At 44.8% G+C, this 22,172-nt stretch overlaps 1 protein-coding gene across 3 annotated transcripts in view; it reads right to left on the bottom strand.

The window, feature by feature from the left end:
• Positions 1–159: 159 nt before the first annotated feature.
• Positions 160–22,172, bottom strand: part of Slc38a4 (solute carrier family 38 member 4) — a 64,405-nt gene continuing 42,392 nt past the window's right edge. For all 3 annotated transcript variants that reach the window (XM_013348710.1, XM_005353998.2, XM_013348711.1), the window contains 14 exons: positions 19,948–20,038; positions 19,333–19,448; positions 16,470–16,543; positions 15,889–15,981; positions 13,351–13,432; positions 13,182–13,264; positions 13,019–13,077; positions 11,974–12,249; positions 11,761–11,840; positions 10,507–10,607; positions 8,244–8,368; positions 2,854–2,998; positions 1,793–1,890; positions 160–480 (listed from right to left, as the gene is read on the bottom strand). In XM_013348710.1, coding sequence (XP_013204164.1) covers positions 379–480; positions 1,793–1,890; positions 2,854–2,998; positions 8,244–8,368; positions 10,507–10,607; positions 11,761–11,840; positions 11,974–12,249; positions 13,019–13,077; positions 13,182–13,264; positions 13,351–13,432; positions 15,889–15,981; positions 16,470–16,543; positions 19,333–19,448; positions 19,948–20,038 — 1,525 coding nt within the window. In that variant the 3' untranslated portion in view covers positions 160–378. The remainder of the gene's footprint in view (positions 481–1,792; positions 1,891–2,853; positions 2,999–8,243; positions 8,369–10,506; positions 10,608–11,760; positions 11,841–11,973; positions 12,250–13,018; positions 13,078–13,181; positions 13,265–13,350; positions 13,433–15,888; positions 15,982–16,469; positions 16,544–19,332; positions 19,449–19,947; positions 20,039–22,172) is intronic.

Raw genomic sequence — 22,172 nt, 5'->3', positions numbered from 1 at the left:
ATGTTGAGAATCAAATTATTTGTTAATCTGGGGCGGTGAAGTGTGGGGAGTGAGCAATGGGGACACGGTATTATTTGCTGACCAAGATACACAGTCAAGCGGATTCTGCTTGCACATCTGCAGAACACACCTTGGGCACCACACACCGCACTAGAAGGCCTGGGTTGAAATGTGCGCCACAGCTTTTTAATGCATCATTCGCCATTCCCGACCAAACCCATCATTTTCTCTTTCACGGGTCTCAGGCAATGGAACTAGGATGTGTCCTTGGAATCTTCTCGTTGTTTCCTCTCAATGACATCCCCGTCAGGGCCACTAGGATGTCCTCTGGAGCATAACTTCAGCCATTTCCAATGGAAAGTCTTTCCTTGGGCTTAGTTAGTGGTGCTTGGGATTCGGAGGGTTGTAAATCCAGTCGATTATGATGAGTGCCATGCTTCCCATCATGAAGATGATTCCAGTCACAAGGAAGACCAAAGCCTGAGATTCAGAGGGAGCATGTTAGGGAGCAGAGACAGAGAAAAGCATGGTTTGCTTTAGGACAGTGTCACGGGGTGGTAATGTGGCTTGTATATTCGCAGGGACAAACGTCAAGTAGGTCAATTTAGGATTCTTGTAGGAAAAGGAGGGGAAATGGTGAAGACAAATAGCATAAGGGTTGAGAAGAGAGGACTAGCTGATGGATTTGGTGCAGGAAAACACGGGGACCACCAAACATTAAGCACCAGACGAAGACTGAATAATGTAGGAAACAATCAGGACCTCTTGCATGTACAACTGATAAATCCCACGAACAAAATGAGAGCCCAGTGTATGTTGAATATTTCCAACAAAAGTCAAAAGCATAAGTATCTTTGTAAGTAGGAATAGTGAGAACATTTATAACTTGAGAATTTTAACTGGAAGAGTTCTTACATCTTCCACATGGACCAGTCTTCGAATTCTACCCGCTGGAGAGCAGCAGGTGAAGACTGTCATCAGCAGGGGACAGGGGATGACTTTGCCCAGTTTAGAGCTGGCCATAGTGAGCACTTCCCCCGGGCACACTGCTACAGACACCCAAGCATGGCAGAGCCCACAGAGTCCAATTTTGGGGAATGATGACAGGAGGACTTGTTCTACCAAACTGCCCTTAACATCCCCGGGCACCCTCAAAAGGTGAATGACTTTCAAGACTCCACTTGGATTTAGAAGCATTCTTTCCAAGCCTTAATAGAAGATCCTTTTAGATGGTCACCACTAAGTATGGGTAAAATATCCTTTGTGATGTATGTTTCTATACTGTTTATTATGAAAGGAAATATGCACGCTGCAGTTTAATAAGATGATATTTTATACCTGAAAAGATTCACTGAAAAAATGATCGATTCTGTTTTTATAGCACATACAGGGTTTGATAGAATAGAAATGAAAGTCATCTTTGCCTTTGTGAATCTAGCAAATGGGACTACATTGCTGCCATTGCCCACACCAGGAGGGAGCCCAGTACCTCTAATAATGTTACATTATATCCAGCCAGGCACTGGATGTCAGTGTGCATGTGATAGGCATGCCCGTGGGAAATACACCAAGGCAGCATTTGCCATAAATGTTTAGACATTTGCTCCCTGAAATACTAGACTCCTGTGAATGTCAGAGACCCTCTCCTCCATAACTGCTGTGCTGCCCACTTTCAGCTCTTGGGGTCTTGCTTATTTGGGGGTCTTGCTTGTTTCATTTTTCTAAACCATGTGTTTTCTGACTTTCCCTGAGTGGTTGAGATACAGTAGGGGACATTACGAGTCTTACTTACCCCAACCTTTTGGGGTGATCTCAGAGGTTCCTTCTTGACAAGTTTGAGATAAAAAGCCGCCGGAAGAATGAAAATCAGCATGGTGGCAGACGAAGCCCCTGAGGAGAGAGATGCAGGGCAGTTAGTGTCTCACACAGTTGGCTGCCCCAGAGAAGCATCTGCAGGCACATGCTTCAGGACAAACAAGTACAATCCCTTTTGTTTTTCTCAGCACTAAAAGTAACATTTAAGCCATAATTCATCTTGATTATGCATTTCTAGAATGTGTGTCTGTAAAGAGAGTTAAAATATGCCTCCCATTATGGCCATGTAAGTGTAACTGTAATAAGTAGTAAGAGGCCAAACAATCTCGGGGGCTGAACTCAGCACTAAAGCTTCCTGTCCAGGTCTGATTCTCTTAAAAGTCATTCTAGCCAGGTGATGGAGGTGTGTACTTTTAATCCCAGCAATTGGAAGGCAGAAGCAGGTAGATCTCTGAGTTTGAGGCCAACCTGGTCTACAGAGTGAGTTCTAGGACAGCTAGGATCATACAGAGAAGCCCTGTCTCAAAAAGCTAAAAAAAAAAAAAGCAAAAATTGCCATTCTGCCCTAAAAATCTAGTAAACCCTTAGCCTGGACTGAGAAATCAAATGCACCAACCAACCATGTGGTTAAAGGGAATGAGATGTTTAGGGCTATCAGCCTCCAGTTCCTCTAAAGACACCCTGAACACCCCAGCTGGCACTCACAGCCTTGAGAGAGGATATGGTAGTCAGCCCTTACTTTCCCACTGAAGACAGAGCTATGCCCATGCCCAAATCCTCTGTCCACCAAAAGGTATGTGATTTGATTTCTTTGAGGCTCAGTTTCTTTATCTCTTGAAAGGGCACTTGGACAAAATGGCTACAGGTGACCGCCAACATAGAACACAGCCAGTGTGGTCACTGAGCCCAGCAGGGGCTCATGAAATTCCTTTTAGCCCAACAGGGACAGGAGCCCTGCCCGCATTGCGCTGTTTTCATATTGTCATTTAAGGAGGCGTACTTTGGAACTGATCACACAAAAGCTCTTCTGAAACTTACCTATGAATCCAAAGATGTATTTGATGGTGGGCACGAGGATGACAAGGACGTTGTTGAGCGCAATGATCACTGCGGCAATCAGGAAGTGTTTCACCCAGCTGAAGGGTCGTCTGGGGAACAGCAGCGTGATCACGGAGGTCCTGATCTGCAATGAGGATGTTGACAGAACAGACCTGATCACTTCTTTCGCTTTTTTTGTTTTGTTTTGTTTTTTCAAAACAGGGTTTCTTTGTGTAGGTTTGACTGTCCTGGAACTCATACTGTAGACCAGGCTGGCCTTGAACTCACAAAGATCAGCCTGCCTCTGCTTCCCGAGTGCTGGAATTAAAGGTGTGTGCCACCACCGCCGGGCTGTTTTTAATTTTTGCTATGATTATAAGTATTCTAATCTAAAGCATTTTGTTTTACCCCTCCCACCCCACCACCAAAAAGATACATCTTGATGTTTTTTCTCACATTTTCCTTGTGTTGAAACACACACAGAGGAGCATTTGCCATCCTAACTGCTTTAAGTTCGTACAGTTCCACAGAATTAGGTCCATTTGTGTTGTGTGTCAACTTCACACTGATCTGTCGTGTCTGACAGTGATATCTTTCCTTGGCTGCATACCAAGTGTCCACTTTCTTGGATCTTAGAACTCTTTGTTCAATAATAATCTTGGGCCGAAGAGATGAAGTAACAGCTCCATGCGACTTGGGGCAGTGAAGCCTTTGCTGCTAGCTAACTGTGTCTTACTCTCAATAGACCAGCCTAGGCATCGGACATAGACACTGAGATGGCATAGCACAGACTCTAAAGCAAATTCCACGAACCTGGCTTTTTCTTAATTTTCCATTTTATTTGACATTTTCCAGTGGTATTTTGGAGGAAAAAAAAAGTGATACTTTTTGTGTTTCCTTCTCCCCCCCCCCCCACATTAACAGATTACAGACCCACAAAAGGCAAACAGTGGAACTCAATAACCCCAGCATTCCGCAGAGGTCCTGCTCAGTCATTTCCCCACAGCAGGCACTCAGGAAACGCTGAATTAAACTGACAGCAGGAACCCTTCCACTCCCTTCGGGGTCCCCTGCAGATTCCAGCCCTCATTTCAGCAGCTGAAGTCAGTGCGCCAAGCTGGAGAGAGGCTCTGCTGGTAGCAGAGCACAAGGAACTGGGGTGTCACCCGACAAAGGAGTCATCGCGGGAGAGGGGCTGAGAGCATTTGGGTTTGGACAGCCTGACACAGAGACATGCTCATCTTTGGGGTACTCTGTTGGTCTTTCAGTGAGTAAGCCCTTGAGTTCAGCTAGGGCTTCCCACGTTCAGAAGTGATGGGATTGATTTCCACCAAAAAATTCCAGTCTCGAGACCTCATAATGGCGCGGAGACAGGAACTCATTGCAGAAGCAGCAACTGCAAGCTCCATCTTGAAACATGTATGGACAGCCTGGAAAAATGCAAGCTAAATCGCCCGCAGTTTCTCCTGTGGCATTCCTTTCATACCAGCCGTGGATAATGGGAGCCATCTGTGTAGGTCAAAGGGAATTCATTTCTAGAGTGGCAAACTGCACACACGGGCTCGCAAATGGTTTAGGAGTGACTTTGGGAGAGATTTTAAAAATTAGTGAAAAAGCAGCCTACTGTGAAAAGCACTTCAAGGGAGGCCAGCAGTTTGATGCCACTTTCCCCAGTAACTGGGACATGATGACCTGTGATGAATGCCTGTCCAATATTGTTCACAGCGGCAGGGTTAGCGAACCTACAGTGAGTTTTCTATAGGGGTGTGTGTTGCTCAGTATGATTGAACCTACAGTGAGTTTTCTATAGGGGTGTGTGTTGCTCAGTATGATTGACTGGGAAACTTACAAAAAAAGCAGGCTGAGTACAGATTCATGTTTTATGAAGATGCTACACCCACACACACACGCACACAAGCACACACGCACACGCACATATATTGTTTCTGTTAAAATGAAACCATTCAGGTTAAAACAAGCAAACAAAAGGCCAAGTCAAGGCAATCCTGTATGCTCAGGCCTCTTAGAACAAACACAGTTTCCTAAGGTCATGTGGTAAATGAAGGTTTGGCCTACTGAAACGAGAAGACACAAAATGGACAGGAAGAAACGCAACATGGTTGGGGTGAACGGCAAAAGCTTTGTTCTCACAGTGAGTACAGGACTGAGGGAACATGGAGTGTCAACAGCCCCCTGAAGAGGGCAACAGTGCCAAGGAGGCAGAGGAAAGGAGCCTTGGAAAGGGTTAGAAGAAAACTGGTCATTCCCTGCTATAGCACCGTTGTTATGAGAGAGCAGATCCAAAAGGCTGGGGCAGCTCTGTTTACCCACACCAGGACAACGGAGGCAACTCAACCTTATTACTCACATGCCCTTACCCATGTGCCCCTTTATCTACTGATGCAAACTGATAAGGATATGAAAATGTGGGTCAGATGCTGCAAGTCCGGGAAGTCCCCAGCACCAGCCAGGACTTCTGACCCAGAATGACACAAGGAAGTTTCCACGCACTTTCTGGGTAGAGTGCTAATTGTTCCTGCAGAGTTTCCTGAGCACAGTCTGTTAGGAGGCGCTCTGTGCTAATGTAGGGTGCCAGAGTGAAGATCACAGATATTGAAGTCAAAAAGAAAGGAAGAGCCTTGATTTGCCTCTCAATAAACACAGATTCTCCCATTGAGTAGAAATGATGCCTTCTTCGCGTTACAGGATGGCTTGGGGATCGTATCTCGAGAGTACCAACCCCACTGCAGTTCCTGACAGTGCCAACCATATTTCTGTACCATTGTCTGTGCACACTTCAGAGACCTGGAGGCAGGACATGCAAAAGGGATGATTGTTCTGTAGGAAGATGAACAGCAAGTGCCGGAAAGTCTGAAAGATGACCTTCTGAACATACTCCAGTAGGGCATGAGCCTGTTCACTTAGGATAAACAATAAAGGGTACTTGCTTTTCTGTCCCTTGTGGTGACACGTGAACCTTGCCGTAGGAAGGGAAGCACAGTTGCACATGTCACCATCCATCCTCTGGAAGGAGGTGCATCCCACAGTGGACAGCCTACCCCACACCCAAGGAGCACCACATGAAGCTGCTAATAGAGTTAGCCTTCATTCACTTCGCGTCTGCATCTGTCTGACAGGCATCAGAGATAAACATCACAGGTGGCTCCTGCACGCTTGTGCTGAGAAGGAAAAGACCAACCGGACTTGAGATGAAAAAGAGGATAAGGGAATCTGAGCAGGCGACACTATCCTCTCATCAAAGAAAGAGCCAGGTGACTGAGTTCTGTAAGAGAAAGGACGCAAAACAGTAGCTAAAATGCTAGATTTGAATCCAGACTAGGTTTGCTTTGTCCCTTGTTTGGGAGGATACCATGGCAGATAAAGAAGTTTCTTGCGGGGAGGGGTGCCAAGTGTTTCTGAATGCAAGGAAAGCTGTTGGGAGAGCTATGCCCTCCAGGTGAGCCGTGCCTTCTGGGTGAGCCGCGCCATGCAGGAGACCCACACCCTCCAGGTGAAGCCACACAGTGTAGGTAGGAGAGCCACGCCCTGCTTTTGGTTCACTGAAATCCTGGCCCCAAGTCACACAAAACAAATAAAAAACACTATTCACAGTATCGACAGCTTTATCAGAAGCCCATCAGAATTTGGCCTCTTAGAACTTGACTGGGACATGGAGGTCACCACTTATCACACTTGTGACCATTTGGTTCCCTTGCCCAGACCCTCATTCCCATGGATTCAAGGCACAGAATAAACTAGAAAAGGTGGTTTATGCATTTCAGAAAAGGCAAGATTCAGCCCAAGACCATTTTTCATGTTCAGCATTGTTGACCCTCCCTGCCGGCCTGCCCACTCTGCGGACCACCATTCTGTCTATGACCACTGTTCACATTTCCCTGTAACTGTGGCAGTGAAAGGCCATGCCATGCCCCAGAAAATGGATGTTGGTTCTTATGGCCAATTTCGATTTTAATGGCCTCTAGCACTGACAAACTACTACAGTTCCTGATATCAGACTCGGCCCAGGGCGTTCGTTCTTACACGGGACAAGAATTTCTAAGAGAGGGTTGGATTGCCAATGGTGAGATATAATATTTGTCGAGACTGGCTTTTACTTCCCATTCTGGCAACGAGCCTTGCCTTAGCTTAACAGTTATCCACTAGCTGTGTGAGCACCGCCATGCCCTTCAGTCTCTCGAGACTGCGGCTAGGGAAATCCTTCCTTATCAAGGGCTTGCGAGTAAAGCAAAGTGAAAGACGGTAACAGATTCCTTGCATAAAACAGTTAGACGACAATGCAAGTGTTTCTGATATGCCAAAACTCACAAGGACCCCAGATACGCTTTTCCCAGCGTAACCGGAAATGCCATCCTACAGAACATCCCGCTCCAGTCAGAGCTCATTTTAGGCTAAAGCTGCAGGCAGGACGTTCAGAATGCTCTCAGATATAATAGAGGCCACGCGTTATTTCAGAGTAAAGTATTAGCCGTGATAGCGACGAGGATTTGGTTTCATGCACTCATGAGGAAGGAATGTGGCAAAATACACGTCACCACGCGAGCAGTTCTTAAAGTGACCACAGTGTGTTATCTAAGATGCTCTCTTATGTTGAGTCTTATGCACAACGTTTTGTACATAGCAAAGCTGGTTTCTGGGTAGCTTAGTTTACCCCCCCTAAAATGGATGAGTGAACGAAGTATTTATGAAAGGGGCACACTCGGCAGGCAGGAGAACCTGTGCTTGTCCACGGGTAGTGTTTTAATTCTTGCCACGCAGTCCTCACACCCCCCACTTGCTTGCTGTGGTGAGTCCATGACAAACCGAACCCTGACTAGTGCCAAGGAGCAAGAATCTCAAATGCCAGAAGGCATGTGTCAGTTTTGGTGGGAGAGATCAAAAAACTCCCTTCTGGTATATCATTTACCTAATGATATACCATTTCCTGTTTGCCACCAAGACGTCAGATTCAATCACCTGAACTTTGGATGTGACCTTGGCACAGTGCTCTGAGGAACAAATGGAAACACCTCAAGATGCTGGCAAGATGTAATGTGGTCTTAGCTTAAGTGGCGCTGGTGTTCACATTTCCAGAGGCAGAAGAAGTATATTGTATTGTATTGTATTATATTATATTAGTCTACAGGTGGCAGCCCAGGCTCTGTTTGTTCTTCATTTGAATTTAAAAATAAGGTTCATGTTTTTTCTCATACTTTAAAAACACCACCTAAAATGCTGACTGTGTCTATGTACTAAGTGCTCAACTTTAAGTGGCTCCAAAGTTCTATGAGAAAATAATAACCGGCTGGGACCCAGAACCACAGACACACAGACACCCAAATCCACAGCGAGTCAGAACAACGGACTCATTCTTCGGGACTCAGTGTACTTACTGGGAAGAGGACAATGGGCACAGTTAGCGTCACTGCCACCAGGACGGCCACGCGAACCATGATCAGAGGGGTGTCAAATGTGTAGACTCTGCTGTAAGCATGGAGTAATTCATCTTCAACTTCCCCTGCAAGAGGAAGAGTCGGGGGAGTTGCTGAGTGGGAACCGGCCTCTCACAGAAACATGCAGGGGGATGGGAGAAACGGGATAGTGGCAGACGCCAGGCCTGGGGATTCAGACAGTTCTGTAGCTTGTAAAGCTACTACATGAAAGGCTGCTAAGCTTCTTGACGTGATTTGGTCCATAATAAATCTGTCTGCTTCAGAGAGCATCACAAACCAGGACGACATGCTAGGGTTAAAAGAAAGGAAAAAGCCTAAGCCATTACTAGCTTGTCCCGCCCACGCCACCTCTAGCCTCAACCTGTCAATCCAGCTAACCCTAAAGCAGCATCTTTGGACCTAGTGTGGAAACTGAAGGACTAATGAGCTCTAACTCTGTGTTTGTGTGTATGTGTGTATGTTTGTACACACGTGTGCATTCACTTGTGTGGGTACATGTGGGGGAGGGGCAAAGGTTGATGTTGAGACATTTTTCTCAATCACTCCTTCGCCTTACTTTTTGAGACAGGGTCTCTCACTGAACCGGGAGCTTGTCATTTTGGCTAGACTGTCACCCAGCAAGACCCTGGGATCTGCCTCTTCGGTTCCTAGCACTGGGGTTACCGATACCAGGCTTCCACACCCAGCTTTTACATGGGTGCTGGCAATCTAAACTCAGGTCCTCTTGAGGATTTCAAGGGTTGTTTGTCTTATGAAATTCATTAGAAAAGCATGCGAGAATGAAAGCATGATTTTTATTGGATCTCCCAATCAGAATCATTCTAAGATTTATCTGATGCCTTCTTTGAAGACGGCCATGCAGAATGCCAGACACATATGCTCATAGACACACATGAAATCAAGACACGAGTAGCACATAGATGTAAATGACGTCATACGTAGCCCGGTTTCCCCTCTATACCGCTCAAGATGAGACAAGGGGCAGAAACACACTCGGTGGTGTTGATCTTGACTTTCGCTAACCTGTAACCAGTGAGAGGCTAATGCCAAACTGGGAGCAAGTGCTCGGTTACCAGTCAAATGTTAGTCAAATGGGAAAGACACCTAAGCAAATGATGGCCTCTCCGAGCCATCTCCTCCCCAGTCGGCCACACAGTCAACTGAGGAAGAGCCACTCTTACTTACAACTTTGCAGTCGATTTTTGAAACTCCATGTGTATGTATTGTATGCACATTTCTTTATCTATCCTAAAATAACTGAAATGGTTTCCAAAGTGTTGTGTGTCTCGCAATAAACAACTCACTAACAGAACTCAAAAAAGAGTTGAAGGTGTCTATTAAAAATGCCTATTTGCATTGACACTTTGACTAGTGTAAATACATGATAACACACATATTTGATTGAAATAATTTCTCTTCATGAATGAGAAAATCATATTAATTTTTTGTTTACAGTTAAGGTGCTGGACAGAATGTGTAATGTGTACTGTTGCAATGTCATTTATACATATATGCATACATACATACATACATAAACACATACACACAAATTTAGAATAATCCCAGATTGAAGGAACATTTTTTTGTATCCTTTTACTTAGGAAGCTATTACTCTAACAGAACTTTGAAATGAAGTGGACATTTTACTTAATACTCTAAGATGCCAGCTTTGTTTGTTTGTTTTGTTGTTGTTTTTGTTTTTCTAGACAGGGTTTCTCTGTGTAGCTTTGGAGCCGGTTCTGGAACTCACTCTGTAGACCAGACCGGCCTCAAACGCACAGAGATTTTCCCGTCTTTGCCTCCAGAGTGCTGGGATTAAAGACGTGTGCCACCACTGTCCTGCTTACGATGCCAGCTTTAACTGGCTGGTAAAGAAGAAGCAGGTTCAAACTTGAGGACTATGGGCTTTTGCGATTTGCTTGGCAGCCACTTCTCCTTAAAAAGAGTTCTACTGTATACAGTTGGATTCAGTTTCATTGTTTTTAGCCTAAGCTGGACTGGGAAACTAGACAAATATCACTTATATGTGAAGGAAATTAACTTGATTTAAAAGATTTGTGATGTGTGTGTGTCCAAGTGGGTGCATGAAGGTGAACACACACACACACCATGCCACCCACTTAAGGGATGAAAAACGATTTTATGTATTGAGATGAATGACCAGTCTAATCACAAAGAGAATGGCCGCGACAGGGTGACCTACCATAGAAAGTTAGGTAGCCAAAGAGAGCGGCAAGCAGGTACATGACGAGCATCCCTGTGATGGAAATATTGGACACTGTCTGCATCTTTCTCCGGGACCGACTGGGAAGAAAAAGAATACCAAGCTTCACTTTAAAAACTTCTTTAAATATAACTTAAAATTAAAATAAAAATGATGAAACCAGACTTCAGACATAAAGCTTACAACTTGTTTAAATTGTCTCATAGAGTTAAGGAAGATTTATTTTCATTTCTCTTAAACAGTGTTCCTTTAATATGTAGTTCCTTTAATGTCACATAAGCTTGTCCACAGAAAATTAATTAATTTAATTACGTTAAATGGCCAGGATTAAACCGGCCCCTATGGCAAAGCTTTTCCACTTCACACTGAGATGAGTTTACTGAAGAAAACAACCTAGGGAGTCAGCAAATCCCTACTACCAAGAGCTCGAACTACTGAGAAAAATTTATGTTGTCCCACGGAAGTTTCTAGAAGCCAGTATAGCAAGCACTCACCACCCAATCTTCAGGCTTATGGAGTCCATACTGTATGTGATTCACAAAATAAATCTAAGACCCCAAGTAGCCAAAAGTGTTCCAGAACTTTAGGAAGCAAATCAGAACTTATCTGGTTTACACACACACACACACACACACACACACACACACACACACACACGAGGGATCTTCTCTGTTCAGGTTTAAAGATGTAAAAACCATTGCCTGACCCCCGAGCGGTTAGAATGGGTTCAGACCAAATGCGATGTCTGCAGCCTCAAAGGAGATGATTATTAATGAATCACAGATCCCTGCACTGGTAGGAACTAGCTCGTGTCCCTATTGCACACACAAGGCTGTCTGTTCCGGTGAACACCTTTCATGCAAGGAACTGACCACAAGTAGCATCAGCTGCTCGGCAAGGCTGCCCTGACTCTAAGTTTTTGTTATCACGAGTGTTGTCATTTCCAGCTAAACAACAAAATCCACACACCTACCGGAATCAATGCACCCACCATCTCCTCCCCCACTGTGGGAAATCATTCCCTGAGCTGTCATGCTAGAACGGCAGGAGAGGAAGCAAAGCCAAGCAGGTGGGCTCACTCAAGCCTTGGCTGAAATACATTACCAATGAATTGCGGTAGCACAAACCATCTCTGCTCAGAAAGCCATAGGATGGGCCTCCTCATAAAGCATCTTTGAATAGATGGATACTTTTGCAAATCAAATGAGAATGCTAAAATGATGGCTGCCTTACTCTTTAAGTTCGCTGTAGATGGGTAGGACCTCGGGGTGGCAGACAAAAGCGAATGCTAGGATTGGGATTGCATAGGCGGTCTGTAAAACAAACAAACACGCATATTTGGAGACCCAGCATAGACAGTGATTCCAGCGCTTCTCAGTTTGTGAAATAAAATTCAGTGACCACAGCACCGCTCAGCCTATTAGGGGGCATGGACCTTTCGCTTACCCGGGAATTGAAAACAAAGTATTTGGGTTGACACTTGTCATCACTGTGGGCTTCGTACTCCACTCCACTGTTGTGAAGAGGGCCAGTGGCCTGGTTCTCATCCAGCCCTGCAGGGTTTCGGTGAGTGTAATCCATCATGAAGTTGACGTCAGTGCTCTCTGAGTTATTGGGTAACAGAATCACGTGCATTGGAAGTGTGCTGTTGAACGTCAGATTTCCAACATTGTGATCCAGGACAGGCAGAGGGCAGGGTATTTCAAATTTTTTGTAGATCACCTATAGGCAGTCATTAAACATTGAAACAACAAAAACAAAAGAATTGTTAAGCTTTGAGGGGGAAATAATAAAATAAAAATCCATCTATGTGACTTGAGGAGTCCAGGCTCTCCATAGACTGCTGGACCATAGAGTCCTAGCCTCTGTTCAAAGGAGAGAGTTGGAACTGTGGTTGCCAGTGCTACTTTCTAGTCAACAGTCCCAGACTTCCCAGGTCTTTCTGACTCTTCTATGACATTACATCAAAGATAATTTCCTCATTACATCAAAGTATTCATGACACAAGTCATCAATAATTCTTTCCTCTTCCTTTACATCTTTGTGGGGGGAAATGTTTGCAAATTTCTCATCTACACTATTTCAAGAAATTTCTCCTTTGTTTGAGTTGACTTCTTCAACTCTGCTATGGTCAAAGTCTCTTAACGGGTAGAAAGTGGAAGGGAGAATGGCTAATACAGAGAATGGCTGCAGCCTACTCACGCCTGTTATTTCTACCTTCTTAGACACTGGGTCACTGCCATAGTCCTTTGTCTGAAGGTCCGCCCAGGGAGCCTGCCTGGAACATACCGTGTGCTATGACCTTGGCATTCTAATTCAACTATTTTTAAACCCATGACTGCCCCTTTCTCATTCCAAATTAGAATACAATAAAATTACTTGTGAAGCAAGAACTATTCCATGCTAGTAAAATCCGTGGACAAACAAGAGGACGCTAATGAAACATGGCAGGCATTCCAAGCTACAAGGATCATGTCAACAAAGCACTTACCACACTGACAAAAAACACCATGCACGTCAGGGAAAATCCACTGGTATACCCAAGGTAACCTAGGAATCACCAGAAATATTTTGGAAGGTGACTATAGCGTCTAAAAAAAGCTTGCCTAATAGAATATGAAGCAAAGATAAACTTTCAGTTAGTGAATTAATACCTAAATTTTTAAGGAGAGAGAGTGGAAGGATAATTCCCACAGACACAAATATGACGAGGTAGTTGCCATTGAGGTACCATTCCCTAAAAGAGAAAGAGAGAGGGTGTTGGGACCAGAAAAGACCAACAGAATGAGCCGCGTGGTATCGCAGAGGGAATGTAAGACATACCCAGTGTTTTCTTCAAGTCCCATGAATGCTCTGATTACTTCAGGTAGTTCATATTTAATGATGAAGAGGTAGCTTGACATCGCTGGAATGGACAAAGGGACAGCTTAGTGGTGATGCACACACTACCATCCCACACAAGCTAGAAGACGTCAGAGCACTCGGGACATCCGTTCTCTTTGGAAAGATAAACATCTTATCCCTAAAACGGAATGCGAAGGCCCCGCACACTCCATGAGGCCTTCAGATTCTCTTGGAAAGCAGAAGTTTGTCCTTCCAGTTCGTACACGAGGGGCTGTTGCTAACAGCGCCCATGCTGTCTCTTTGTTAAATCCAACTTAGGGCACTAGGGGAACCTTGGGTCCCACATATTCACCCTCATTAGTTAGAGATCATCATGGCCTCTGTTGTGTGGGTCTAAGGGCTGTCTGACAAAAAGAGTGGAGGCCAAAACCAAGATAGCAGAATTGCAAGGCAGGACTCTGGGCGCTCCAATCACTCTGGCTTTCTCCTGGTGACACCTGTCGGGTCCTCGGTTGTCTCCCAGAGCCACACAAAGAATCTCAGAGCCATGGCCACAGAAAGTCTTCTAGACTGATAACAGAGTATAAGAGACAATAGCTTCTCTCCCATTTTTGTCTGTTACAGATTTGGGTTTTTTCCTCTTATTCCAGTTTCCCATTGGTTAAGAAAATTACAGAAAGGGTCAAATTTCACCTTTACTATTTTGAAAACATCTTAAAAATCTATAAAACCTCTCCCTGTATACATGTCTGTTATACATATGTAAAACATGAGAGCATTGCCTCCAACTGGGGGAATTTGTGCAACACTCCGTTCCCAAGGCCACCATTTGGTGCAATTGGATTCTAGTTTGTTATCTGACACATGGTCCAGGGTGCAATTAAAAGTAAAATCGACAGGGCTGAGGCTGTAGTTCAGGGGTGTAGAATGGTTGTCTAGCATGCACAGGAATCTGGGTTCTAGTCCCCCCACTACCACAACAGGGAAAGGCCGCTCTTACACAACTCTCAGTGTGAGCTACATCCTTCTGGTGCGGTTGTATAAACAGGCATCTACATTGAACACTGAACTCTGACTAGTTTCAAAGTGGTCCTTGGACTTCCCACAGGGCAGGGAACCCTGATTGCTCTTTGGGCTGACGAGGGAGGGGGACTTGATTGGGGGAGGGGGAGGGAAATGGGAGGCGGTGGCGGGGAAGAGACAGAAGTCTTTAATAAATAAATAAATTAAAAAAAAAATAGTCCCTAAGCTTCCACAGAGGAAAGAATGGTGCCGATCGTATCTGAGTCTCTTGAGCTCTGTGGATTCCATCATTTGATCATCTGGAAAGTCTTGGAGAGAACAGGTGTATGAGACCACCCTACCCTGCAGACATCAGGATTGTGAGGAACTCAATGACACACCCAAGATCACACTTTTGCACAGGGCAGACTACATGAAAAGCACAAGGGCCCCTGACTCTAGGCGGTTTCTCTGCTAGCTGCTGTGTCTCCTGTCCACACGGCTTGGTTAATCTTTACAACGCTCTTGGCCACAGCAGAATCTTACAGAGCGTAAACAGGAGGTGTTTCTGATGAGCTGGCGCACCGAGGGACCGTTCGATTTTAGAGCTCTTAACTGCTGACTCTCAGTGATGTCACCACCGCTAATGTGTTTGGCCTTTGAAAATTCAGGGTGCCACAGGCCTGTTTGGGTAGTGTCAACATCATCCTGCTAATGATAACACATCGGTGGCGAATGCCAGGGTTTTAGGGGGTTGAAAAACTAAAGCGTTCTAAACGTGGAACTGCTAATTTAAGAAGCACCAGTGGCTTTCCTTATGGGAAATCGCTGATTAGACCAAACAGATAACGGGAGAGTGTTTGCTGGGGTGGGGGCACGCCAGCTCCATCTCTCCTGGGGTGGGGGCACGCCAGCTCCATCTCTCCTACACCCACATCGCGCGTGTCTGACCGGACACGGAGCCTGCTTTGAACCACACCTGGAAGTGTGACGTGGCTGTACTGACACCTTCAATGGCCACGGCCCCCTTGCCCAGTCCTTGGGTGTTAAGGACTTAACACACTCGGGGCTTCTTAATTCATTTGTCACCAACTGGAGCAGGCATGAGGTGATCTTATGAGATGCCTGGTGATTTAAATCTCCGGAAAGCTGAAGATTTTAACTAAACGTAGAGCAGATTCCTCAATGAGCTTCGATGTTTATGGCCCTAATCCAATAAAAACAAAACCAAACCAGCAAAAAACCAACAACAACCAAACAAGACGATCCTAGCAGTTCCGCAGATGTCTAGACAAGACTTATTTAAAAACATACAGATAATAAACACCCACTGGGTCTGCGGTGTGGCTCACACACACCCAGGAACCCAGTGAGTTCAGCGGGCTGCCGGGGCCATGGTGAGAGTTCAGAGCTAGACTGCAGTTGTGTGTCCGCTGCCGGAAGTTCTGTAGTCACTCATTTTTATTGTGCTTCCTACAGAAGGTTCAAGTGACCCCTTGTAGGCGTCTCACTTACCTCCAATATTCTGCATTGTAATAGAGACAAAAGCTGCAATTTTCCCGGGCCATCCAAATGCCTTTTCCCCTAACTTTTCATAAATTAAAGACCCTATAAGGGAAGATGAGATTGCTGCGTTAGAGGATCATTCTCATGCCTCTAGCATTTCTTTACATAACGCTTCACTGGAATATTAAGCATGTAACTAAATAATACAGAGAAATGATAAAAACCAAAGGACAGGACCTCAGAAGCCAGTGAGCAATGTCAAACGCTTTGCAAACAGAAGCGATGGCTCCGTTCACTTGAGCTGTGTGCCGCTAGCAGCAGTAGCAGCTATACCTGCCATTGGCCAAAAGTCTTTTCTTCCCCCTGTTTGGCTTGAATTTGGGCCAATCGACTTTCATTCTTGATTCTCATTTGTCCCCACTAACTACAAACCTTGGGAGAACACTTTGTGGGGATCAGAGGGAAACGAACCACGAGCCTGACTGGGATCCACCTTAGCCGAGAATGCTGTGTTAAGTGAGAGCGCTTTGATGAGAGCCAAACCAGGAAGTCAGTCTCTTGGCTGAAGATGTGGACTTAAAGGAACATACCTCCTTCCTTGGCTGTCTTTAACAGAAGGTGAACCGAATAGAGTGACAAAATGGCCACGGTGAGCAACATGATTCTGTAACGAACAGAAAGCAGACAACACTAGGTTTATAACAGGTGAGACATTGCTAGGCTAACCATTGCAGTAAACTACAGTAATAATTCTGCTTCTTCAATCGTCAGCTCTGCCAAAGTATATGGATTTGGAGGATTCTAGGAAATTCTGGAACACCACCCAATGAGGACTTTCTACATTGTACATGCTTCTGCTACTGTCGGTAGCTTCTTACATAGTAGGGTAACGTATCTCACAGCCAAGATGCTAATGGGCACGAAACTAACACATCCCATCTACTCACCCAGCATCCAGGTGTGTGCATGCCATATTTGCATCAACAGGTAGCAGAAAAAGGCTGCCTGAGAACCTGACTGAACCGAGGCTTAGACATTTTAATTGTTTTTATCTACATAAGAAAGGAAGATACTTTGCTAACTGGAGAGAGGTATAATAAAAAAGCAGAGGATGGTGAGTGTTGACAGCTGGACCATTTCTTGTTTATTTTCTTTCTTTCTCCCCCCCCCCCTTTTTTTTTGAGACAGGGTTTCTCTTTTGCTTTGGAGCCTGTCCTGGAACTAGCTCTTGTAGACAAGGCTGGCCTTGAACTCACAGAGATCCTGCCTCCCGAGTGCTGGGATTAAAGGTGTGCTCCCCCACCGCCCGGCTTCCTTGCTTATTTTCAAGCACATTGACATCAGGACCCTCTACATGACTGCATGTAGGAATGGCTCCTGTCCATTAGTACTGATCAGTGTTTCCATAAAACCGGGAATTAGGGCATAAAAAGAAGAGCGTGGCTAGAGCCAGGCATGGAGGCACACACCTGTAACCCCAACACTTGGGAAGCTGAGGCAGGAGGATTATTAGTACAAGGTCATCCTGGGCCACATAATGACACCTAATCTCAAACAAACCAAAGAAAAGAAGAAAAAAGAATGTGAACACATCATCTAGATAATAAATGGACAGTTCGGACACCTGACATTTTAAAAGGCATTCTTTCACTTTATTTACTTGAGAGCACACATCTTTCCACGGTCTATTTGATAACCCCAGTGAGACCACTGTTGCATGCGTGCATTCAGACCACAATTACACACTTAGAGCTCCTCATCTGTGTAGTGTGAATGCACCTGCTTTTAAAGAATTGTGTACTTCAGATTATGTAGCTTTGTTCCCTAAAAAAACAATGAGCATTCCTATATCTTAAACATGGGCTTGCTGGGGGACAAATTCTAGAAGCCAAATCAGTGGAATGCTATGTCACTTGCCACAAACCAAGAGGGACAGCTGAGTGTCTCTTAGACACACAAAGCACATCCCACGGTGTTTTAGAGATGTCATGGCTCCGGTCAAGTTAGCCTGCGAGATGAGAGGAAGCCTTTGTGTTAAATGTGGAATGGAATGTTCTCCAGAAGGTGATGTGGCTCCATGGTTGGGGAAAGCATTTTCTGTTTCTGCTCACCCATGATGTGATAATTTCTTAATGATGTCTAATAGCACGAATGATTAATGAGGCTTGTCTCAAAGGTCATGTTCATTACGAAAGCATATAGATATGCAAATAGATTATGAGCCTACTATTCAGATGGTAAACAGCTAATTGATTTCAAGCAGATTACTGAAGTTGGTATAAAATCCCATTCAGCTAAAGACTGTAATACATGAAATAGTTCATTTGACACAAGATAAATATTTATAGTTCTGATGCTCAGTCCTCACATAGCCGCGTGATTAGCTAATCATATGTGGTGGCAGAACACAAATAGCATGTATTTAAAGTGTAAGTGCCACATTCTTAGACAGCATCGTGCGGGCTCCACAGTCAGATGCCTCTCCCAATGTGCCACTTCATGCTTGTGAAGAGACCAAGAAGCGTGTCTTGGAAAATACCAAACTATGTGTGACCATGCGGACGTCTGTGGTTGTCCATCACAGGCGAGGCCCCTATCCAGCCATCCTATTGGTCAACCATGGAACCCTGCTGCTTCCAGGCAGCCTGGGACCAAGTGTGGCAAAGCGTAGCGGTTTAGAAATAGGCTTCAGTCATCCACAAATAGCCTTCTTGCCAGGCACTGTGATAGGGTTTAGGAAAGGGTGTGTGGTGAGACATGGAGCCAGTTCTCTGGGTCTTGTCATCTAGCAAGGGAGCTGGACACTAAGGAAATCAGACAAGCACACCAGGGTGGTACAGTAGAGGCACAGGTACGATACACTGGTCCCTGTCACAGAGGTGATGGAAGGCTGCACTAAGGTTAGGCTGAACACAGATATAAGGAATTAATTAAATGAAGAAGACAGGAAAGAAGGCTCGGAAGCCATATGCAAAGGCCAGCATGTTGGTGTCTGGTACCCAGAGGCACAAGGAATAGGACTGGGGCATGAGGGGCTCTTAGATGACATGAGTTATCTTTCCTAAGATTATTCTAAGAAAATTCCTATTTCCTTAGAAGGAAAAGAATTTGATTTGCTTTGGGAAGGAATATTTCTGGTCACTGAACACTACGTTATTTGAGCCTCAAGTGATGAGCTACTCTAGGGAACAGTTTCTTCTTCCTGTGGACTGATGGGCTCACTAACATCTTGGTGGTTAAATACGCAGACATTCTGCCACTTGATTAAACAGATGGTCAAATGAGCAAGTGCTGTGATTAGACCCCATCGGCTATCCCTCAGGGCAGCAGATCTATATAAAAGCCAGAACAATTTACTAACACTTTCCCAGTACTCTCGTGCACAAAGACCTCATATAAGGTTGTCAGGTTATACACCGGCTTGGCACTACACAGACATAGATGTTCACTTACACAAAGAGGACAATCCCCGTGTTGGCCATGGCGTAGGACAAGCCCAAGATCCCACTGCCCATGATGGCATTACTCAGGTTGAATGAGGACATTCCGAAGGAAGTGGTTCCGGGGTGCTTGAAAAAAAGAAGTGCAGTATGAGCAAACGTTTGCTAAAGGACCAGTCTCTACTTTTCTCACATTATATCTCCTGGAAGAGACTGCATCCCCAAACGGAGGAGTAAGACACAGTCATAGTGAGTAAAAGCCATTCATTACTCAGAGCGTCAAAAAGAACATTTAATTTTGAATGTAATGCAAGTCTCGGCTTCATCATAGGTTGCAGGAAAAATCAGAACTACAGAGGAGCAATAAAAAGAAGGAAAACAACGTATGGCTGCAGATTACATTTGGGTTAGAATGATTTCTTGAAAAAACAAATAAATTTCATAAATGATTCATGCAGCCATATGGCAAATGGGAAAAACAAGCCTTTATTCCAGTAAGGGCCTGAATAAACACAGAATGTGCTGATGAAGGCTTGGAAAATTTCAATCACACTGTTTTCCCACCGAGACCGCGGTAGATCACACACCTCTCTGCCTGTTTACCTCCTGAGAGCAGAGCATCACTTACGTGTTCATCCGTGTAATCGGCCAGCTTCTTCTTCCCCAAAAATCCGTTTGTTAGGAACCTCTGACTTTCGGCATCTTCGTTAGCAAATTGGCTGTACGAGCAGGGGAAAGGTAAGCCAAAGAAACAGAGAAAAGGGAGAACATCTGAGTAAATGCTCTGACGTGTGTTTGAGGGCAGGGCGATCTACTGAACTGCGTCGAAGAACACGATGTCCAAAGCATTCTTCTCTTCCTTCACACCAGTGTTCTGTCTAGAGCAAGCACTGAACTCACCATGAACAGTTTCAGGGATGCAGAGTGTTATAAGGAAGGAAATATGTTCAACTGGAAACTGCATATGTTGTCTCTTCTCCCCCCCCCCACACACACTGACTATGCTAGAAAGAGATTAACAGGGCTGAGTTTCGTTGCCTCTTGTGAGCCTTTCCAAGGAGACGGTGCAGAGCCACAGCCCTGAGTTTTTTTTTAAAAAACAACCGCCATGCTGTGATAAGATGATGGTGCTTATTGTTGTTTATTGAATTTTCTGTGGTGCTAGGAACAAGCCCTCTGTAAGACCAGGGCTGCAGATAGCCACACTCTACTCTAACTTTACAGATGTAACAAATATGCTCAGGTACTCCTCTTATCTGATGCCCTGAATATCCCGGTGGGAGGAGCTTGCCTGGTCCTACTCAGGCAAGGCACAGCCGTGAGGAACAGGAAGGAGCGTGTCCATCTGCCAGACTCTGCCTGTGGCCTTCCTGGCATCACACAGTCCCAGCAGGATTCCAAAGCCATTTCCTGCTTTTCAGTTGCATCTGCCTATGCCTGTATGACTTATTGGAAAATAGTTACAAAGTAACTCTGAGTTGTATTTGGTTACGTGAGTATGTGCGCTCAAGTTAGAATAGAAAGTGAATTATGTACAATACTTTGGACTCACCAAGATAGGATAGATAATGGAGTATTTTCTCTGAATTTGTCAAATGCAAATGGACTAGGCATTGTTGTGTATTTATTGCCTATACTGTATATAGTTATTGTACTTATTGTATATAGTTTTTCTTATATTAGTTATAGTCTTTATTTTAGACCAAAAAAGAATGTAGTGCTATTTTGTTTATGTTTTAACAAATAAAGCTTGCATATACACCATTACTCTGAAAATGTATTTTGATTATTAGTAGATAATAGATAAAACCGAGAAAGTAGACTTTAAAGAGGCATGAACTGCCTGGTGGTGGTGGCACACACCTTTAATGCCAGCACTCAGGAGGCAGAGGCAGGAGGATCTCTGTGACTTTGAGGTCACCTTATTCTAGAGTGAGTTCCAGGATGGCCAAGAGTACACACAGAGAAACCCTGTCTCAAACAAACAAACAAACAAAAGGCATGAACCACCTAGTATGGTGGCGCACGCCTTTAATCCCAGCACTTGGGAGGCAGAGGCAGGCGGATCTCCAAGCTCCAGGTCAACTTGGTCTGCAGATTGAGTTTTAGGACAGCCAGAGCTACACAGAAAAATCTAGCCTTGAAAAACTAACTAAACAAATAAATACTAAGATATAATAAAACAATAAAAAAACTAAATAAGTTAGGCATGAGCCATAAAAGCTCTTTGCGATTATGAGCTGCCTGGGCACAGGCTGGAGACTGCACAGTCACTGATGCTGTTCCCTTCCTGCGCTGGTCAGCTCCAGCAGGCCACTGCCAGGAGCCACAGGGCCCGACCGGCAAGGCCGGCTGCCACCATTACAGTTTAACTGTAAAAGCATAACGCAAGCCTTTGCTGGGCCATTACGTCTTCAATGCTGCCTGCTTCTGGAAAGGATTTCCTAGCTGGTGCTTTGTGGTTTTTAAGACATTTCTCACATTCCAGAGTAAAATCAAAGAGTTGGAAGCTAGCCCTGAGAAATAAAATGAAAATGAATCGCTCCACGAGATCCTTACAAATTGCCTTTCCTAATAGGAGGTAATCCTGACGATGCTGTGGTAGGAAAGAGGCACAGCAAGGAGAGCTGGGAGAAGAGGCACTGTACGGTGACTCTGGACACCAGAACACAACACACAGTCAGCTAGACCGCAACACACTCATACAGTGTCAATACAAGGTGCAGCTAGACCACAGAAGACACTCATACAGTGTCAGTACAAGGTACAGCTAGACCACAACACACACTCACATAGTGTCAATACAAGGTACAGCTAGACCACAACACACACTCATACAGTGTCAATACAAGG

Source organism: Microtus ochrogaster, chromosome 15 (genome assembly GCF_000317375.1).
Source record: "Microtus ochrogaster isolate Prairie Vole_2 chromosome 15, MicOch1.0, whole genome shotgun sequence".
Taxonomy (NCBI): domain Eukaryota; kingdom Metazoa; phylum Chordata; class Mammalia; order Rodentia; family Cricetidae; genus Microtus; species Microtus ochrogaster.
Note: the sequence above shows the minus strand (reverse complement) of the source record. Positions and strands in the feature narration are given on the sequence as shown.